The 16,733-nt window shown below is 42.8% G+C and overlaps 1 protein-coding gene across 7 annotated transcripts in view; it reads left to right on the top strand.

The window, feature by feature from the left end:
- IDE (insulin degrading enzyme) overlaps positions 1-16,733 on the top strand; it is an 85,516-nt gene that overhangs the window by 26,208 nt on the left and 42,575 nt on the right. For all 7 annotated transcript variants that reach the window (XM_075612767.1, XM_075612762.1, XM_075612761.1 and 4 more), the window contains exons 5-11: positions 2,158-2,280; positions 7,668-7,780; positions 9,404-9,566; positions 11,343-11,435; positions 12,768-12,859; positions 14,406-14,486; positions 15,250-15,353. In XM_075612767.1, coding sequence (XP_075468882.1) covers positions 2,158-2,280; positions 7,668-7,780; positions 9,404-9,566; positions 11,343-11,435; positions 12,768-12,859; positions 14,406-14,486; positions 15,250-15,353 — 769 coding nt within the window. The remainder of the gene's footprint in view (positions 1-2,157; positions 2,281-7,667; positions 7,781-9,403; positions 9,567-11,342; positions 11,436-12,767; positions 12,860-14,405; positions 14,487-15,249; positions 15,354-16,733) is intronic.

Raw genomic sequence — 16,733 nt, 5'->3', positions numbered from 1 at the left:
TTAAGTGCCATGTATCAGTCTCCTGGCTGTAAACTGGCATAAAACCACCATACTTATCAAAGTAAAAAAAAAAAACATATCCTAAGGGATTTGTATTCTTTGCTTAAACCTGGTGTAATTTAAAATAAATTAATGTGCCTGAGTTTTGCAACTGCCACATCCTCTGTCACTTGTCTAGTATGTATTTGTCCCCTGCTATATAAACCTTTATAGTGCTATAGCTATTCAGAACATGTATGAATAAGTAATTGGTTCACCATTATGAATGGGTGGGAATTAGAAAGTGTTACTCATCAGGTGTTCCCTACTGGTTTCTGTTCAGCCCAATATGTTTTTTTCATGGCGGACGTCCCGAGATAAACACACTGATTCTTGCCACTTCTGAATCTGATGCAGAGAGAAGCTGTACAATTCTTCTTCTCCTGGAGGCAAAATTATTTTTTGGAAAGATGCAAATCCTTTAAAAATGTAATTTTTACACTAAAGTTGATTTGTGTGTGGCATCGCTCCTTTCTCAGTTTCTCGGGCGACTTCTAGGATGCCTGTCTACCCTGCACCAGACCAGAAGTAATTTACTGTGAAGACGAGTACCCCACTGCCATCATCTTCAGTTATTAAGCTGGTGTCAAGGACTTGGCAGAGCATTTTTAAAGTGGCATTTCTCACATCTTCCAATATTGTTTTAATCTTCTTTTACCTCCTTCCCTCTTTTCCTAATGTTCTCTGTGCTGGTGACTCTGTGGATCAGACCTGTGGGGCTTACAGCTCTAGGGATGCCCTGGTGCCACTGACTTAAATCCTTCAGTGCCAAAGAGGCAAGCAATGCAATGGCTGCCGGGGTCACTAGTAGAAGACTGCAGTGTCCTCTTTCAATAATGTTGTGGCTTTCTGTTGGGCACTGGAGTGGGGATTCCCCATATCGTGTTTTCTTGTCTGAGATAATTAAAATTGGTATTTTGTGTCGCAAAGTACCTGTTGGTTCGGCAGTCCAGGTCTTCAACCATCCAGGTCAAGGTGGGATTCTAGTGCTGTGTTAAATGTAGTGAAATGGTCTGACTTATGTAAATGGTGGAGTTAACCTTCCTTCATTTAAAAAATAAATAAAAATTATTTCAGATTTCAATAAATCTTTAAAGTAGCAATCCTCCGTAACGACCACTTTTTCTTTGCGATTAAAAACTGGGGGCTCCTCCAGAGTATACCGCACTATTTCCAGCTCCCCAGACCACCAGTTTCCCGAGGATGCTTACCGGTATGACCTTGTGGTCTTTAAAGGGAATTTAAACCGATGTTGCTACATCCTATTGCGTCGAGATTTGGCAGCCATTTTGATTCCCTTGGAAGATATAAACTGGTAACTTCACTGGGATCCGAGGCATCCCCCGAGTTGAGAATAGTGTGGTTTCTCTGGAGAATCCCTCACCCACCCTGGATCCCATCCTGTAAACAACAATATACATTTTAAAATAATTAGGGGGTATTGCTGCCTTATTGTTTTCTACATTGACTTTCTATTTTTTGTTATAGTGTAGCACAGTGATTTTCAACCGGGGTTCCGCGAGCACCCCTCAGGGGTTCCGCGGCTGCCAGGGGGGGGGGCAGCTGGGACCACTGTCCCAGACGTGGTGCGGCGGCACCCCCATATAGCAGTGACACGGTGGCTCCCAAGCTCAGCAACAGCAGCCGCGTGGTCATTGCTATTTTTCCTCTCCCTGCTTCTGCCATCAACTTCCGGAGGAACCTTAAAGTGTGTGTGCGTGCGTGTGCGTGTGCGTGTGCGTGTGCGTGTGTGTGTGTGTGTGTGTGTGTGTGTCAGAATTTCACAATTGAATTCTGGGGTTCCCTAACTCAAAATTTTTTGAAAACCACTGGTGTAGCACAACAGATGTGACTTCTTGCGTTACATAAACGAATAGCATTTTTCCTTCCATGAGCAATGGATTTGATGCTTCATTTACTATCCTACAATGCATTCTGTAAAGTGTATATGCTATATTGTATGCATGTAGTAAAGATACCCAATGTGCAAAAAATGTTCCTAGTGTTTATTATAGTCCTTTTTCATTATAACTTTGCCTTTAAGTAACTCTGCAACTATATACTGTATTGGGAAGTTGTAAATTGACTGCGTAACTTTTTTTTTTTCTTATTTTACAGGTAACAAATTAACTCTTGAAACGAGGCCGACCCAAGAAGGAATAGACATCAGACAAGAGCTGCTTAAATTCCACTGCACCAATTACTCATCAAATCTGATGTGCCTCTGTGTACTTGGACGAGGTAAGAATGACTCCATGCTGTACAGCAGGGCTCTTCACCTGGTGTCCATGGTTGCTTAAGCAACTAGTGTGAAAGTAACAAGGGCAATGAGTATTGGGGCTGGTTCTATATGTGCCGAAGCAGCCGATCAGGCGTTTGGTCAATGGGGAATTTTGACCGAAATTAGCCCCAGTTGACCACATCGGCACACACAGAATCGGCCGGAAGTGTAATTTTTCTCACTGACTCGCTTGTAAATTGAAGGTTATGTAAATTTACATGGTACAGATGTTCTACTTGCAAAATGTTGACATCATTTTCAAGTTTTTAAATGCATCTAAAATGACAATTACCATAAGCTTGTGGGCCTCTAATTTTTCTTTCTGATCGGGCCCCTTTGGAGAACTAATTGAAGGGCCCTGACCCACAGCATGCAGCATATAATATTACAGTACAATGTTACCATTATGTTTTTGTTTCCCAATTTTTTTTTTTTGGTCTTTGAAAGCATTTATTTTTCCGTCTTGGATTGTTTCTGCAAATTGTTTTTGTATTTATAATTGTAATATGTGGTGGTGGTTATGCCTGCTTTATTAAGTCATTTGCTGCGACAGGCAACTAAAAGGGTGCAATCTTGGTCAAACTTGCCTGGGTGGTCACGTGATGTCCTTTGACACCCTCTCCATTCCCCATTGGCTTTAAAAGCAGTGAGCCTGGAGGTGGTCTGTGGGTTCACTGGGCAAATTGGGGGAACAATAAGTAAGGGCTAGCTCCAGCAGCCAATAGAAAGGACGTATTGTCGCAGCTTTCCTTTGGTTAACCCTGGCTACTAGATTTGTAGTCTCCACACTTTTTTGTGCCGGGTTTAAAAAAACAACAAAAAAAAAAAGCTACAATGATCTCCTGACTCGGGGGCGCCCCAGACTCCGGAGAACCCCTGAGTGCTGATTTAGATTGAAAGAAATTCCGGATGGGATTGCTGCTCTAAGAAAAGCACATTCGTAGTGTTCAAAAGGATGTGCACCTAACTATATATCAATATATGCTACCTTTAATCTCTCTCTCATTACTTGTACTAGCTAGGCAGGATGCCACCGTGGACTTGTGAGATACTGGAATATTACCATGATCTGCTACTTCTGAAGTAGTATAAACCTGTTTTCTGGTAAATGTGTGACACAAAAACAGGGCAGCGGGGGGAGATCAACATAGGGCAATATTGCAGGGTTCAGGTAGGATCTCTGAAGATTATACTGTACTCACAAACACAGAGTTAAAATAGGCATGTCCAAAACTGTGGCAGCCGTGGGTAAAAATCCACTTGCTCCAGCAGGGCTCAAGGAGAAAAGAGACCGCAATAGTGCAGATGGTACTAAACAATTTTACTCGAGCAATAAAATAAACCCCCTGAATTAAAGGCTTACATGAGGGTAGTAATATTAAAACATTCAATGTACAAAGGATAATCCGCCATGACTCCTGTGAGTTGCGCACTCACTGCACTCCGAGACTCTGTCCCTTCTGATTATATCACTTCCGGTATCTCGATGACGTGGATGGTATGGATGGGACGTCTCCCACGCTGTGAGTCGCGCACTCACTGCACTCCGAGACTCTGTCCCTTCTGATTATATCACTTCCGGTATCTCGATGACGTGGATGGTATGGATGGGACGTCTCCCACGCTCTGAGTCTCTTACTGAAGCAAGTATTGGACTTGACATGTTTCGCTAAGGTATCGCTTCGTCAGGACTCACCTGGCTCACAGGAGTCATGGCGGCTTATTCTTTGTACATCGAATGTTTTTAATATTACTAACCTCATGTAAGCCTTCAATTCAGGGGGTTTATTTTATTCAACAAAAGACAGAGAAGCCCAAAGCTACATCCAATATGACACAAATACTAACACTACCTGATTTAAACTCATGTTGCTGGGGTTGGACAGATCTAATGTGATAATTCGCCCTCCTAATATAGAGGTAAATAAGAATTTTAATCGGGTAGTGTTTGGACCTGCACATTTGGTTATGCCTCAATGTGGCTTGCAGGCTTTTAATGCGTTGGCCAAAGAGTTTAACTAAACACTTTTTCAAAAGAATATATAGGTATTTATTTCGCTGTGTATTTTTGTCATATTGGATGTAGCTTTGGGCTTCTGTCTTTTGTATACATGTAGCCACGCCCAGTAGCACTCCTTTTGGTATTTAATATATATATGTATATATGTCGTATGTTTTGGGGTTTCTTGAGCTGGCTGGGATTCTGTGGGTTTATTTTATTGCTAGAGTAAAATTTTGATTAGTACCATCTGCACTATTGCGGTCTCTTCTTTTCTCCTTGAGCCCTGCTGGAGCAAGTGAATTTCTACCCACGGCTGCCACAGTTTTGGACATGCCTATTTTAACTCTGTGTTTGTGAGTACAGTATAATCTTCGGAGATCCTACCTGAACTCCACTGAACCCTGCAATACTGCCCTATGTTTTTCTTCTCTCCTGTGGTGCCTATCCCCCGCTCCCCTGTTTTTGTGGCTATCGATTGTGGAGGATATTGAGATGACATATCCTGTGTTTTTGATTGGAGGAGTATATATTTCACATCACATGCTATTATATAGCACAATATTCTATTTTGTGCACTAGTGTAATATCACTGTTTATCGTGCACTGTCAAATTGAATGTAAATGTTAATCTTTTCATTTTAATCAAATTTAAGGATTTGTTTGCAACACATTTAAATATTTTATTGTCGCCAGTATTGAGCGCCACGCTTTGCTCTTTTGTATCTGTGTGAAACAACCAGAAAAATAATGTGCAATTAATGCTTTATCATAACATCACATATTCACTTAAACCCATTAAGGATAACGCGGGACCCAATGTTACATTGTTTAAGCTTTAACCTACACAGTCCCTGCAGGCTGTGTGTATTTTTATCAATAGGTGTGCTACTGGGTAGTAACCTAATGTACGCAACAGAAGACAACTAAACCCTAGTGCTAGAGCCAACATGACAAATGAAGTTAAATATGATCTCTTCTTATAAGCAAGGGTCGTTGGTCAGTCCTTTGGCGAGACCATTGTAAGGTAAAGAGAAGCTTGTGGGGAGCGCAGGTGTCACCATATATGTAAGGAAAAAATAATACAATAGTGTGGTATGTCTAAACAAACACAACAACCTAACCAGGAATCATGAATGGGGACTCACATTCTCCCAGTTGTAATACAGCATTTGAATAGCAATAGATGCAGTGGGTAGATTCAGCAATGTGCAGGGGGGTCTTGCTTGTAAACGCTCCCTGATGTCAGCAGGACAAACCCTCGGTGGAATGAAAGAAAGACAACTCTAGTACAACACTGTATGTTCACTAATGGTATATTGAAAAAGGCAATTGATATTGCACTTACATGATCAACATGTGCTTAGACACATAAAAATCGATGCGCAGCATAGGTGTACTCCATCCACCCCCCTCCCGAGGTCGCGTCGCGTCACTTCCGGTCCGGCCCGTCGCGTCACTTCCGGTTTCGTCGGCGATCACAGAATGGATCCACACGGGTTCTAGGGCATGTATGGCACACTTCTGGACTGCTGCAGGCTCACTCAACGCGTTTCGCTGGCGTGGCAGCTTCGTCAGGAGTCCGATTTTTTTTATTTTTTTTATTATATTTGAGCACTCTTGTAATTTATCACATTATCTTTATTTATCTATATAATTCCCCTTCATAAGTAGCGCCTCACAATTTTTGTTTTCCACTTGAGACCATTGTAAGCCTGCAGTCATGTGACGGTTAACCCTATACTGCAGGTACTACACTTCCTGCACAGGTTTTCTTCCTCCAGTAGAGGTAATAGGTCTCCCAATAGACTGGTCATCACTGGTATAGATCAGGTCCTGCCTGTTAGTGGGGGAGCTTATAACCAAGCATTTAATCATCTCACGTTTCATTTCTTCCTGTTCATACAGGACCTCATATCGGCTATGGGGATACCAAGTTAACCCCGATATCGGATATTCATCCTCCATTTATTTATTTTATTTGTTTAGCGCCTGCTTTTTAAACGTCTGGGATTTTTCCCATTTCTGAGCTACTTTTAATATTGTGTATGCAGCCAAAGGAAAGAGTAAATATGGTCAATGAATCCTGACAAAAAACCCATGCATAATCATGAATTCAGTTCAGTCCTTTTCTGACGCTGAAAAGAAGTCCTCCCTCAAGTGTATGATCAATTCCGGATGCTCCATGACAGACCATGCAATTATCCTAATTAATGCAGCAATCCAGGTCAAATGTATTATTTTTTCTTTTAGGATTGAAGCAGGGGTCTCCGGAGTTGAAGTATGTGATTTTAGCTCCGGGACCCGCTTCTTCCAGAGATGCTTTCCTCCGTAGAGGGTGCCAGTATCTCTGCCAAGTTTTAAAGATCTTGGTCATGCGGGCCAATATGAAGCCGTAATGGATGATATAAACGCCGCCATTATGTTAGGCACACTATCTCCCTGGCTGCAGAGATACCGGCACCGCTACATAGGTAAGTATCTCTGGAAGCAGGGGGTCTCCGCAGTTGACATTAACACAGTTCGGCTCTGGATACCCCCTGCTATACCAATACTAATCAAATAAATAAATAAAAACCTGGCTTGCTGCTTTATCCCAGTAGGTGGAGACTGGTGAGACCAAAGATTCTGGTTACATGTACAAAAGAATACAGTAGATGAAAATAGGTACTTTTACCTCAGTCAATAATTCCACGGATCGGTTTTTGTTCCGATAGTTTATTCAGAGATCATAGAACACAATCTGCATTATATAGATCTTTACAGGCATTCTCCGTTATGAGCGGAGCGCTACGATTTCTGTTATCACTTTAAGTATTCAGCAGTTCCGACTTCAACACCCACAGATGAAACCTTTTATACCTCATCCGCGGACATCCGGACCTGTTCAAATATAGGCTTGCCCCAATTTCAACCGTCTCTCCAGCTGTGCTCTTATCAGTATGTTCATTAGAACCTGCTACACCGCCTGTACTCCCCAACATTCTCTCACCGTCTCATTCTTTTTCTATGGCCCCTTTTGTACATTTTTCTCTTGTATCAGTGTTAACTGTTTAGGTGCTAGCTATGCAGTTAGTGTGAATACAAACAATATGGTGTCTCTGTTCAGACTTAAATCCTCCCATCTTCAATAGACGGGTGGATTTTTTTTTTTTTTTTTTTTACTTCTAACATAATTGAGCAAACCCTTAACTTTACTTACAGTTTAGTTGTTTTATGTACATGTCGTCACCTCCAGATTATTTTGTGATTTTGCTTTAGAAGTTTAGCTTCCCCCGCCCCCCCCAGACAACAGGATGTTCGTTGGAGACGAGTAATAATTGTATTGTGCATGGTGTTTTCCCTCAGAATCCCTTGAAGAACAGACAGATTTGCTAGTGAAGCTGTTTTCTGACGTGGAGAATAAAAACGTTCCTCTCCCAGAGTTCCCCGACCATCCTTTCCAGCAGGAACATCTCCGGGTAAGTATCATTTTCAACGCACAGAGCAGCTTTGTTGAATTTATGGGTTCACAATGCATTCCCACTTCTGTGCTGCCAATATAATACCAAACAACAAACATGGCAAAAATTGATCCCTATCTACTGACTGCACCTGCAGTTTAATAAAGGTGCAATTCCAGGCAGCTATAAACCCCCTGAATTTTTAGATTTTTTGATCTAGCTGACTTCCCTAAATGTATCCATTCTTAAAGCAAATAATGAGCTGTTTTTTGTTTCTTTGGAAAATAAGCAGCTAAAATAATAAACAAAATCTATATACTGTATCTATATCTCAATCAGTCGTGCGCACATTCACGTGTCTCAGACAGGTATGCACCTTTGCCTTTCCCCGTGATCTCTTGGCATAGAATGCTTCCCCTGCAGCGAGGGATTCTGGGCCATGACATACACATGAGCGCATATGTTTTTTTTAACCTCTATTCCACCCTGTCTTATCATACAGTCTTCTCACTCCCGTACCTTTTTATTGGCTCTGTCTGCAGGAACTCTTGTTCACTATACAGTGAAATCACATAAGACCGTAGCCAGAGGAAATCAAAACTTCCCCTTGTTTAGAACCTAACATTTTTTATTTATTTCTTAAAATGGTTATGCAATTTTAAGTGGCTATCCATGCTGCTGTGGGGTTTGTTTGTTTATTTCCATTTATGTTATGATGTGTGGAAACTGGGGCGTTCCCAAGATGCTTAGCGCTAAGTTTCTGACTTTAAAGCTCTCTTCAGGTGTTACAATGGCTGCCAAATCTCCAGCCAATAGGAAGCTGCAGCTTCGTGACTTCCTATTGGACGGCCATTTTAAATCCCCTAAGGAAAGCAGGAAGTAAGTATCTTGGGAACCAGTGGCTCCCTGGAGCTGAAAATAACTGTTTTCTTCTGGAGGACCCCCCACGTTCCCATGCTGTAATAAAGGGGGGTTAGTTATGCAGAATTGCTGCTTTAACCCTTTCAGCATGTCACTGCCATGTGCACACGTTGGGCCTGTGAGGGACTGCAATTTTAACTTTTCAAGTTTCTGATGTGGAGTTCCAGACTTTGCAGATGTGCGGTAATGATTTCACATTAACACAGGGTCCCAATAACCATCTGCGAGTCAGTGTTTTCAACATAACCGATAGTGGTGTGAGGTGGCTCTGCAGGGCATTGCTGGCCTCTGTGGCAGTAAAAGGGTTACAGCTAAAAATGTGCAGTTTGGAGACCGGCCAGTGGTTTATTCTGTACATTTGCCAAGATTTGTGACATTCTGTCCTGCTGCTTTCCTGGAATTCATAGCACGAAGGGGGGTGGGGGGGGTGGGGTGGGGTTATCTCGGTTAAATTAGGGAACATAATGTAATGTTTCCTAAAAATAGGAACAGACATGATTAAGTTGGCTCCATATTTACGGAGCCAATTATATGCAATAATGGCATAGACTGTCATGTTGTTGTTGCATTTTTGAAAGAACAAGACAGTGCCGAGGGGGGCAGGGCACTAACATTTATATGAAGAACTCGATTACGGCTTCGTTGTTACTTACATTAATTTAATTTTAAGATTAGCCTAAAAGCAAACATTTTATACTTCATGTTTTTGATTTTTTGCAGCAAACGTACAAGATCGTGCCCATTAAAGACATAAGGAATCTGTATGTGACATTCCCAATCCCGGACCTCCAGAAATACTACAAGTCAAACCCCGGACACTACCTTGGTCATCTAATTGGACATGAAGGGCCTGGAAGTCTTTTATCTGAACTTAAGGCAAAAGGTAATTATATCGGAAAGAAATAGTCTGGTGCAGACAATTCTCAGTGTAGATTTCGTTTTATTTTAGCCTCGGGATGTAACTAAGATAAATAGTACAGCTCGGTCCTCGTGTGATAAAGACGGGCACCTTGGTTCTAGACAAAGGCTATCTTATTCTGTGCGTAATATACCTTTCTGCAGAAGTGGTTGCACAATCATTCTTTCAACCTCCTCGCGATATAGCAGACCAGGGGTTTCAACCTTCTTTTTTTTTTTATTTATTTTTTTTTTGTTTGTTAGGGAACCCCAGAATTAGATATTGAAATTCTGGGGAATCCCATCCCTCGCCCCCGTCACCCCGTCTCTCTTCCCCCTCACACTCGCCCCCTTGGGTGCGCGCACACACTCTTCCATTTACACATACACACACACCCACAAACACACACACTTATCCTTGTGGTGTTGCAACAAAGGGCATTTGCAGGAGACGAGTTAAAATATTTCCCCCCCGACCCCCCCCCCCCCCCATTGCGAGCGCGCCTGCCTGCCCAATCCTCTCTCCCTCTTGGCAGCCGGTGCCGACCGGAGCAGGCAGTGCGAGGAAGAATAGCCTCTGCTTAGTTCGGGAGCTGCCGGTCACTGCTATGTGAGTGTGCCGCTGGGTCTGGGACAGCTGGGAGAATTGTCCCAGCTCTCCCTCCTGACAGCCGCGGAACCCCTGAGGGGTGCTCACGGAACCCCGAAAACCACTGTAGAGACCAGGAGGTTGCTCAGTCAGCATCTCCTGTAACTTCTGTAACTTTTCTTCTTTGCAACTGTTCTCTTCGCTTTAACAAACATAATGTTCTTGGGGCAAACACAGGAGGTGTATATGGGATGGGATGAGTCGTTGGGAGTCTCTGCTCAGTCTCAGTCAAGGTTGTGTGTGCAGGGGTTATTGCTCCCCCATCCTGATGCCTGGAGCCTTTAAACCAGCCCTTGGTGGTTCACACTGGCTGAGTCTGCAAACAAACTAGTCTCTCTTATTACCCAGAATCCTCTTAAGGTAAAGTCTAAGGGTTTCTTTCCAACATTATTGACCAGAGCATCACCTGCAGCTCTCTTTGTAAGAGTAAGGAAATATAAAGGTTTTGTAGAGGTGCAGTCCCACTTTCTACATTTTAGTTGCGATATATTAAAGCCAGTAGCTCATCCATGGGGTGCACCCCCCCCCCCCTAGATTTGCTATTGCTCTTGGAGGCCCCACACTCCTCCCCACAGTAATGAAACTGATTGCCGTGGGAGAGAGCGGGGTCTCAAAGAGAGCAGTCCTCCACACGCATTGCGGCATCAGGTGACCCTGCATCGTCATGACGTAGCAATGTCCTGTGACGGGGCGTTGTAATGGCAACGCATCGCTACGTCATGATGCCGCGACTGCACCCCAATCCGATTTTCTGATTGCGCCCCTGATTGAAGCAGACTTATGTACACTCCTAAAAATGTATCAAGCTTGCAACCCTGATGCATTTCAGGAAGAGATTTAAAATGTAGGTTTTCATGCAAAAATAAGCGCATCCTCTGGTTCAGTAAGTAAGTGTAATGAAATGCTACTGTACACTGTGACACGTCTTTTTTCCACGTTGAATGCGTACGATAATGTGACCAGTTATTATTTCTTCCCATATATTCTTCGCAGAGTCCAGCCATAGATCTCGCACATTGTTCCAAGCTCCTCTCTAATATATAATGTTTCAGTTTGTTACAAATGATTATTGCTATTGGCTTATATTACACATCCTGCCTTCTGTTTTCATAGGTTGGGTTAATACTTTGGTTGGAGGTCAGAAAGAAGGCGCAAAGGGCTTCATGTTTTTCATCATAAACGTGGACCTGACTGAAGAAGGTCTTTGTAAGTAGATTCAGATAATCTGCATTGACCTCTAAAACATCCGTGTATGGCTGAGGGTGATAAAGGGAGCCCTAGATGAAGATGTGGTTTAATGATTAAGCTGTTGGCTTTAAATACCCCAAAATATGGGTTTGCTCAGTCTTGGGTGAATCAATTTAGATCTGTGGGCTTCAGCTAAGCTAATAGGATTAGTTGGTAATGATTTTGCCCATTGTGCAAACATTTTAATTCCCCTATTCCTGATGAAAGTGGGTTGATGCACCAAGCGGTCAGTACATTTAATAGATACTTGTTAAATTCATGCGAGACTGGTGTGCTGCGATCTATATTGCCTTCCTGTGGGAGTCTGCAGGTGCAGATAGTGCTGTGATTGAGCACCCAGCAGAATATTTACAGCTAGGTGTGCATCTTCACGCTGTTCTGTAGCATCATGGCTCTGGCACCCCGGGACCCAGTGATGTAGTGGCCACGTCTTGGGGTTATACCAGAAAACACCGATACTTTTGTCTAAATCAGTTCTGTGGTATTGGATAATACTGCATTACAAAAAAAAAAAGTTCCGCTTAATGCCATTTTTTTAATTAGCTGTAATATACTTTTGGCAACAAATGATCACAAACAGGAAAGTATTGCAGGGCGCCCAGAAGACACTGACTGAGCTGTAACAATGGACAATTGAACAGCACTTTGTGATTATATAAGGTTTCATTCCACTGACCGGAAGGATTGATGCAGCAGCCATTAAGTGAACCCAAAGAGCAGGATATTTGCGGTTTGATCACAGGAGAACCAATTGATCGGCAGCTTAGGGCAGTTTGTTCTCATTATGGGTAATGAAATGCTGCACATATTTTAAAAATAAATCAATTACAAGTGCTGCGAGGAGTGCTGCGAGGAGTGCTGCGCTGGCTTTCTAGAGGAGATCTCGTTTTGCGCTCCTGTGCAGCGCTGTATTGGATCTGGCCAGAGCAGGACTCCCTCCTCCATGTTTTGCGTTATCTGTGATCACGTACTGCAGCCCCTTTGTCGCTCAAAGGGTTAAAACAAGGTTGATATCTTCCAAACGTAAAATTCATGTTGTAGATGTATCCTCTAAGTCTAAATTACTTGAGCTTTAATGGCCCCATGGGGTGGGGGTGGGGGCTTGAGGACTGGAATTGACCCCCCTCTGTATTAAGGAATAGCACCGCTTGGTAAATATGGGCACGTATCTTTTTGTTAACGGCTGTGTGTTATTAAAAGCACTTTTTTTTTTTTTTGCCCCTGTTCATAAAATCCCATCCTATAAAACGGCTACTTTTGGTTTAATGGCTTTTTGTTGTCTTGTTCCAGTGCACGTGGATGACATCATTTTCCACATGTTTCAGTACATCCAAAAGCTGCGAACTCAAGGGCCCCAGGAGTGGGTATTCCAGGAGTGCAAGGTAACATTTGCTGCAGTTACTAATGAATAACCACGAACAGAGAGGTGTGTGTGTTTTTAAAAAATAAATTCTAAAATATTTGTATTTATCAAGAGGGGAAAAAGCCACTTTACAATTTGCTGATTACTGGTGCACTTTTCTTTTTTAAGGTTGGTTTCCATGCTCCCCTCGTGTTGCCTTTGTCGCCTGCAAGAGGTAGAACTCAGTAGGATACGAAGCTTCATTTCTGTTTTTCAGTTTTAGCCAACAAATGTATCTTGTCCTTTCCCTGTTATCTGGTGCAGTTACGTTTTGGCTCTAAATTTGCACAGCTATACAATCCTATATTTGAAAGAGACTTTGTTACGTGACTTTCACTTCATGGGGTGGTCGTCTTGCTGGATTACCGCAGACGCCGTTCACTATTTTAAGATGAAGCAGACGTCTGATCAAAGGGCAGCAGCAGCAGAAACTTGTAACCGGCCCACCAAGCCAGACAGACATTGGAGAATCTCCACTGTAAAACATTTATTACTTGCAACACATTAGTGATTTAATGGCTGGAGTAATTCCTATTGACCCGAGGGTCAATGTTCTTGTGGACCAGTACTGAATACTCCGTGGCATCCATACCCATCCTTTGTGAACACCGTCGTCCTTTTTTCTTGTAAACCCTCTGCTGGTAGCCTGTTCCATGCATCACTACCCTTTAAATAAAGTAATATTTTACATTTTTCTGAATAGCACAGTCCAGATTTTCCAATATGTAAGAGTTTTTTGTTTTTTTGCACAGTAAATAAAAATACCACTTGTGCATTTACGCCCGACAGGTCTGCAACCCTGTCTTTCCCCATTATTCCTTAGCATGCAGTTTGTCCACTGCAGCCAGGGATTCTGGGTAATGACATGCAAATGAGAACTAGCAGTGTCTCACTCTTTACTTCTCATCTATTTTAACATGGACCCCCCCCCGGGAGCTTATGGCTGCGGTATTGCACAGCTTTTCTGTACAGTCTGAGTAGGTTTAGTGGCGATGCAGTTATTTAACCCAGACAGTTGTTTTGACATTTTGGATCTCATCAGTGGGAGGGTGGGAGGGAGTTTTTATTTATTTTTTGGTGGAATTGCAAAAAACGTTTATTTGGCAACTAGCCGCAGCAATTAAAGTGGCTTAACAGGAGCGGTAATGTACATCTATTAAACATTAGGGAGACCTCCTTGTATTTTTAAAGATCTAAGCAACATTTATACATTTTGCTATAAAATAAAAATAAAAAATAGGAACAGTTTTCTACAACTGAACATGGTGAATGTGTAGATGAGGAAGTAATGGTATTCTGTGCTGCACAGTACTCCTACCACTGACTAGCAGAGTGGGTTTTTTGGCAGGTTATAAGAGGCGATGGACTCCTGTGACACAGGGAGAGGAGTTGTCTGTTTATTGCCTCTATATGCTCTATATACTCTGCTGCAAACAGGGTGTCACTGGGTGTGTTGATAGGTTTGTTTTGGTAATGCCTTTTTAAGTCAGGCGTTTGAAGTTATGTTTGAATTATTTTTATTTTAGGACTTGAATGCAGTGGCCTTTAGATTCAAAGACAAAGAGCGACCACGTGGATATACATCAAAAGTTGCAGGATTGTTGCACGTAAGGAATCTAGCTTATTTATTTTGTATTCGGCCCAAATACATTTCATTTTGGGTCCAGACTTTCTTTTTACTCCAAGCCTTCAGTGTATTTAAAGCCCAACAAGAATGTATGCATATATGAATAGGTTTCCTATTTATTTTTTAGTGGCAGTCCAATTTAACCCACAAAAAACAAGTTGGCAATGTAATTGAATTCCTTAAAGGTGGTGTCCCATTATTGAACGTGATATGTTTAGTTTTTAAAAGCGTTTGCCCTGATTAAAATGTCAGAGCAAGTAAATTAAGAGGTTTTTGACATTTCTATTGTTTTTGCTTAGAACGGGTACCCTGCTGGATGCTTTATTGTGAAGGAGCACATTAGATTGGTAAAACGGACAGGTTTATTCACAGTTCTTGTATAACAGGTAACCAACTAGGAAGAAAGCGGCAGATAAGGGATGTAGAACACGCCCTGAAGTTCATGTCGCAATGTTTATAGCCAGTGCATCCTACAATTAAATCAAAAGCAAATCGGACACAAGTATCCCTGCTTCAGCACAGGTTGCTCCGTCAACGATGGAGCCATCTGTGCTGAAGCAGGGATATCCTGACCGGGTGGGGGTCTTGAGGACTGGAGTTGAGCACCCCTTGCCTAAGGGCATGCAAGTGACTTGGGGTTTATGTTGAACAGACAGATGCTGTTCTCATCATGAGCTATGCGTATATTGTTTCCTTGTGGACTTTTTAATGAATAAATAAAATCTTCTGTCTCTATCTGGCAGTATTACCCATTAGAAGAAGTCCTGGCAGCCGAATATTTACTAGAAGAATTCAGGCCGGATCTAATAGAAATGGTGCTCGATAAACTCAGGCCAGAGAATGTCCGGTAAGTCTGTTTCATAGTGTTTTTTAATTCATTTGATGTCGAAGCATTAGGTAGATACTAGCTGCAGGATGCTGGTAAAACCCCCCTCCTGGCTGAAGTGTGGCTTTGGTCTCGTACTCTGTTTGTATTCAGTATTTTCCTCTTGGGCTGCGGCCCCAGTGAGCGCAACGCAGCGCCTGGCGGCACTCGTTCCCTCCATCCGAGCGATCTGAAGGGCTTCAGGTCACTCGCGACAGGGGGCGTAGCCGTGATGTCACATGGCTGGTTCGCCCTCATTGGCAGAACCGCCGCCGTGCCATGGCCATCGCTCGGGCGCGCCAAAGGACAACAATCTTGTTTTTGGGAAAGGTGGCCGCGCAGCGCGCTTTCTGCAGGCGCGCGCAGGCAGTGACTGGGGCCGGACCCATAGACGGCCGTATCTTGCTCGCGCTGTAGCACAAGCAGTGGGGACGAGGCCGTAGCTGCTTTTTATAGAGTTTGTAACTGGCATGTATGTATATGACTTGTGTATTTGTATATATTGGTCATTAAAGGGTGCTGGTAGCCATATCATCTCCAGAAAGAGTTGGCTACATGGTAAGCTGTGATACCTTTTTTAAAGGACCAACTTCTCAATCCTGCAATGTTTTCTGGTGCATAAGCTTGCAAGGCAGCAGAGGTCTCTTCACCACTTGTGATCTCTAATACATTGGGCTTAAATACATAGCCCATGAGGTTCCCCAGAGGAGACACATTCACCTGTGCAGGAGTTGTTCAGAAGATTAGCGTACTGCAGAGGTAAAGGTTTCCATAGTGAGTCATGAATCCACAGTTACGATTCAAGCTATTATTCCTCAAGTCTAATATATGGCGCTATTTCCGTTCCCATGTCCTGACCGGAGTATTGCTGAAGTTTCGTCTTGGAATTAATACTGAGAAATCATTCGAATGTCCAGGTAGTGAAAAGTGCTGACCAACAGGTGTTTGTGTCGGGATCCGATATGATGCCTGCGGTGGTTTATTCTTTTGTGGAGGACTTGTGATTTTCCCAGCATACATTTTGTTAGTGTATCGGGTGTGTGACAGAGGGTTTGCCATGTCACCAAAGCTCATCACTGCAGCAATTGGAGAGTTGTTCAAGACAGTGAATTGTCAGGGTGAAAAAAAGACTCCCAAATCAACGGTGAAGACTTGAAATACCTAGTATTTGCAGACCGCATTGCTCTTTATGCCACGAGCCACAAAGATGTCCAGCATGAATCTGAGAATTTGCTGAAGCAAGTACGAGGATGGACCTCCATGTGAATCTTGGCAAGACCAATGTGATGTTGAACAAACTCAAGAAAGATACAAATGTATGGAATAGAACTTAAAGAATTTGTAAACGGTGTCTATGTTGGA

The sequence above is a fragment of the Ascaphus truei genome, chromosome 8 (genome assembly GCF_040206685.1).
Source record: "Ascaphus truei isolate aAscTru1 chromosome 8, aAscTru1.hap1, whole genome shotgun sequence".
Classification (NCBI taxonomy): Eukaryota; Metazoa; Chordata; class Amphibia; order Anura; family Ascaphidae; genus Ascaphus; species Ascaphus truei.
This window is presented reverse-complemented; position numbering and strand designations above follow the sequence as displayed.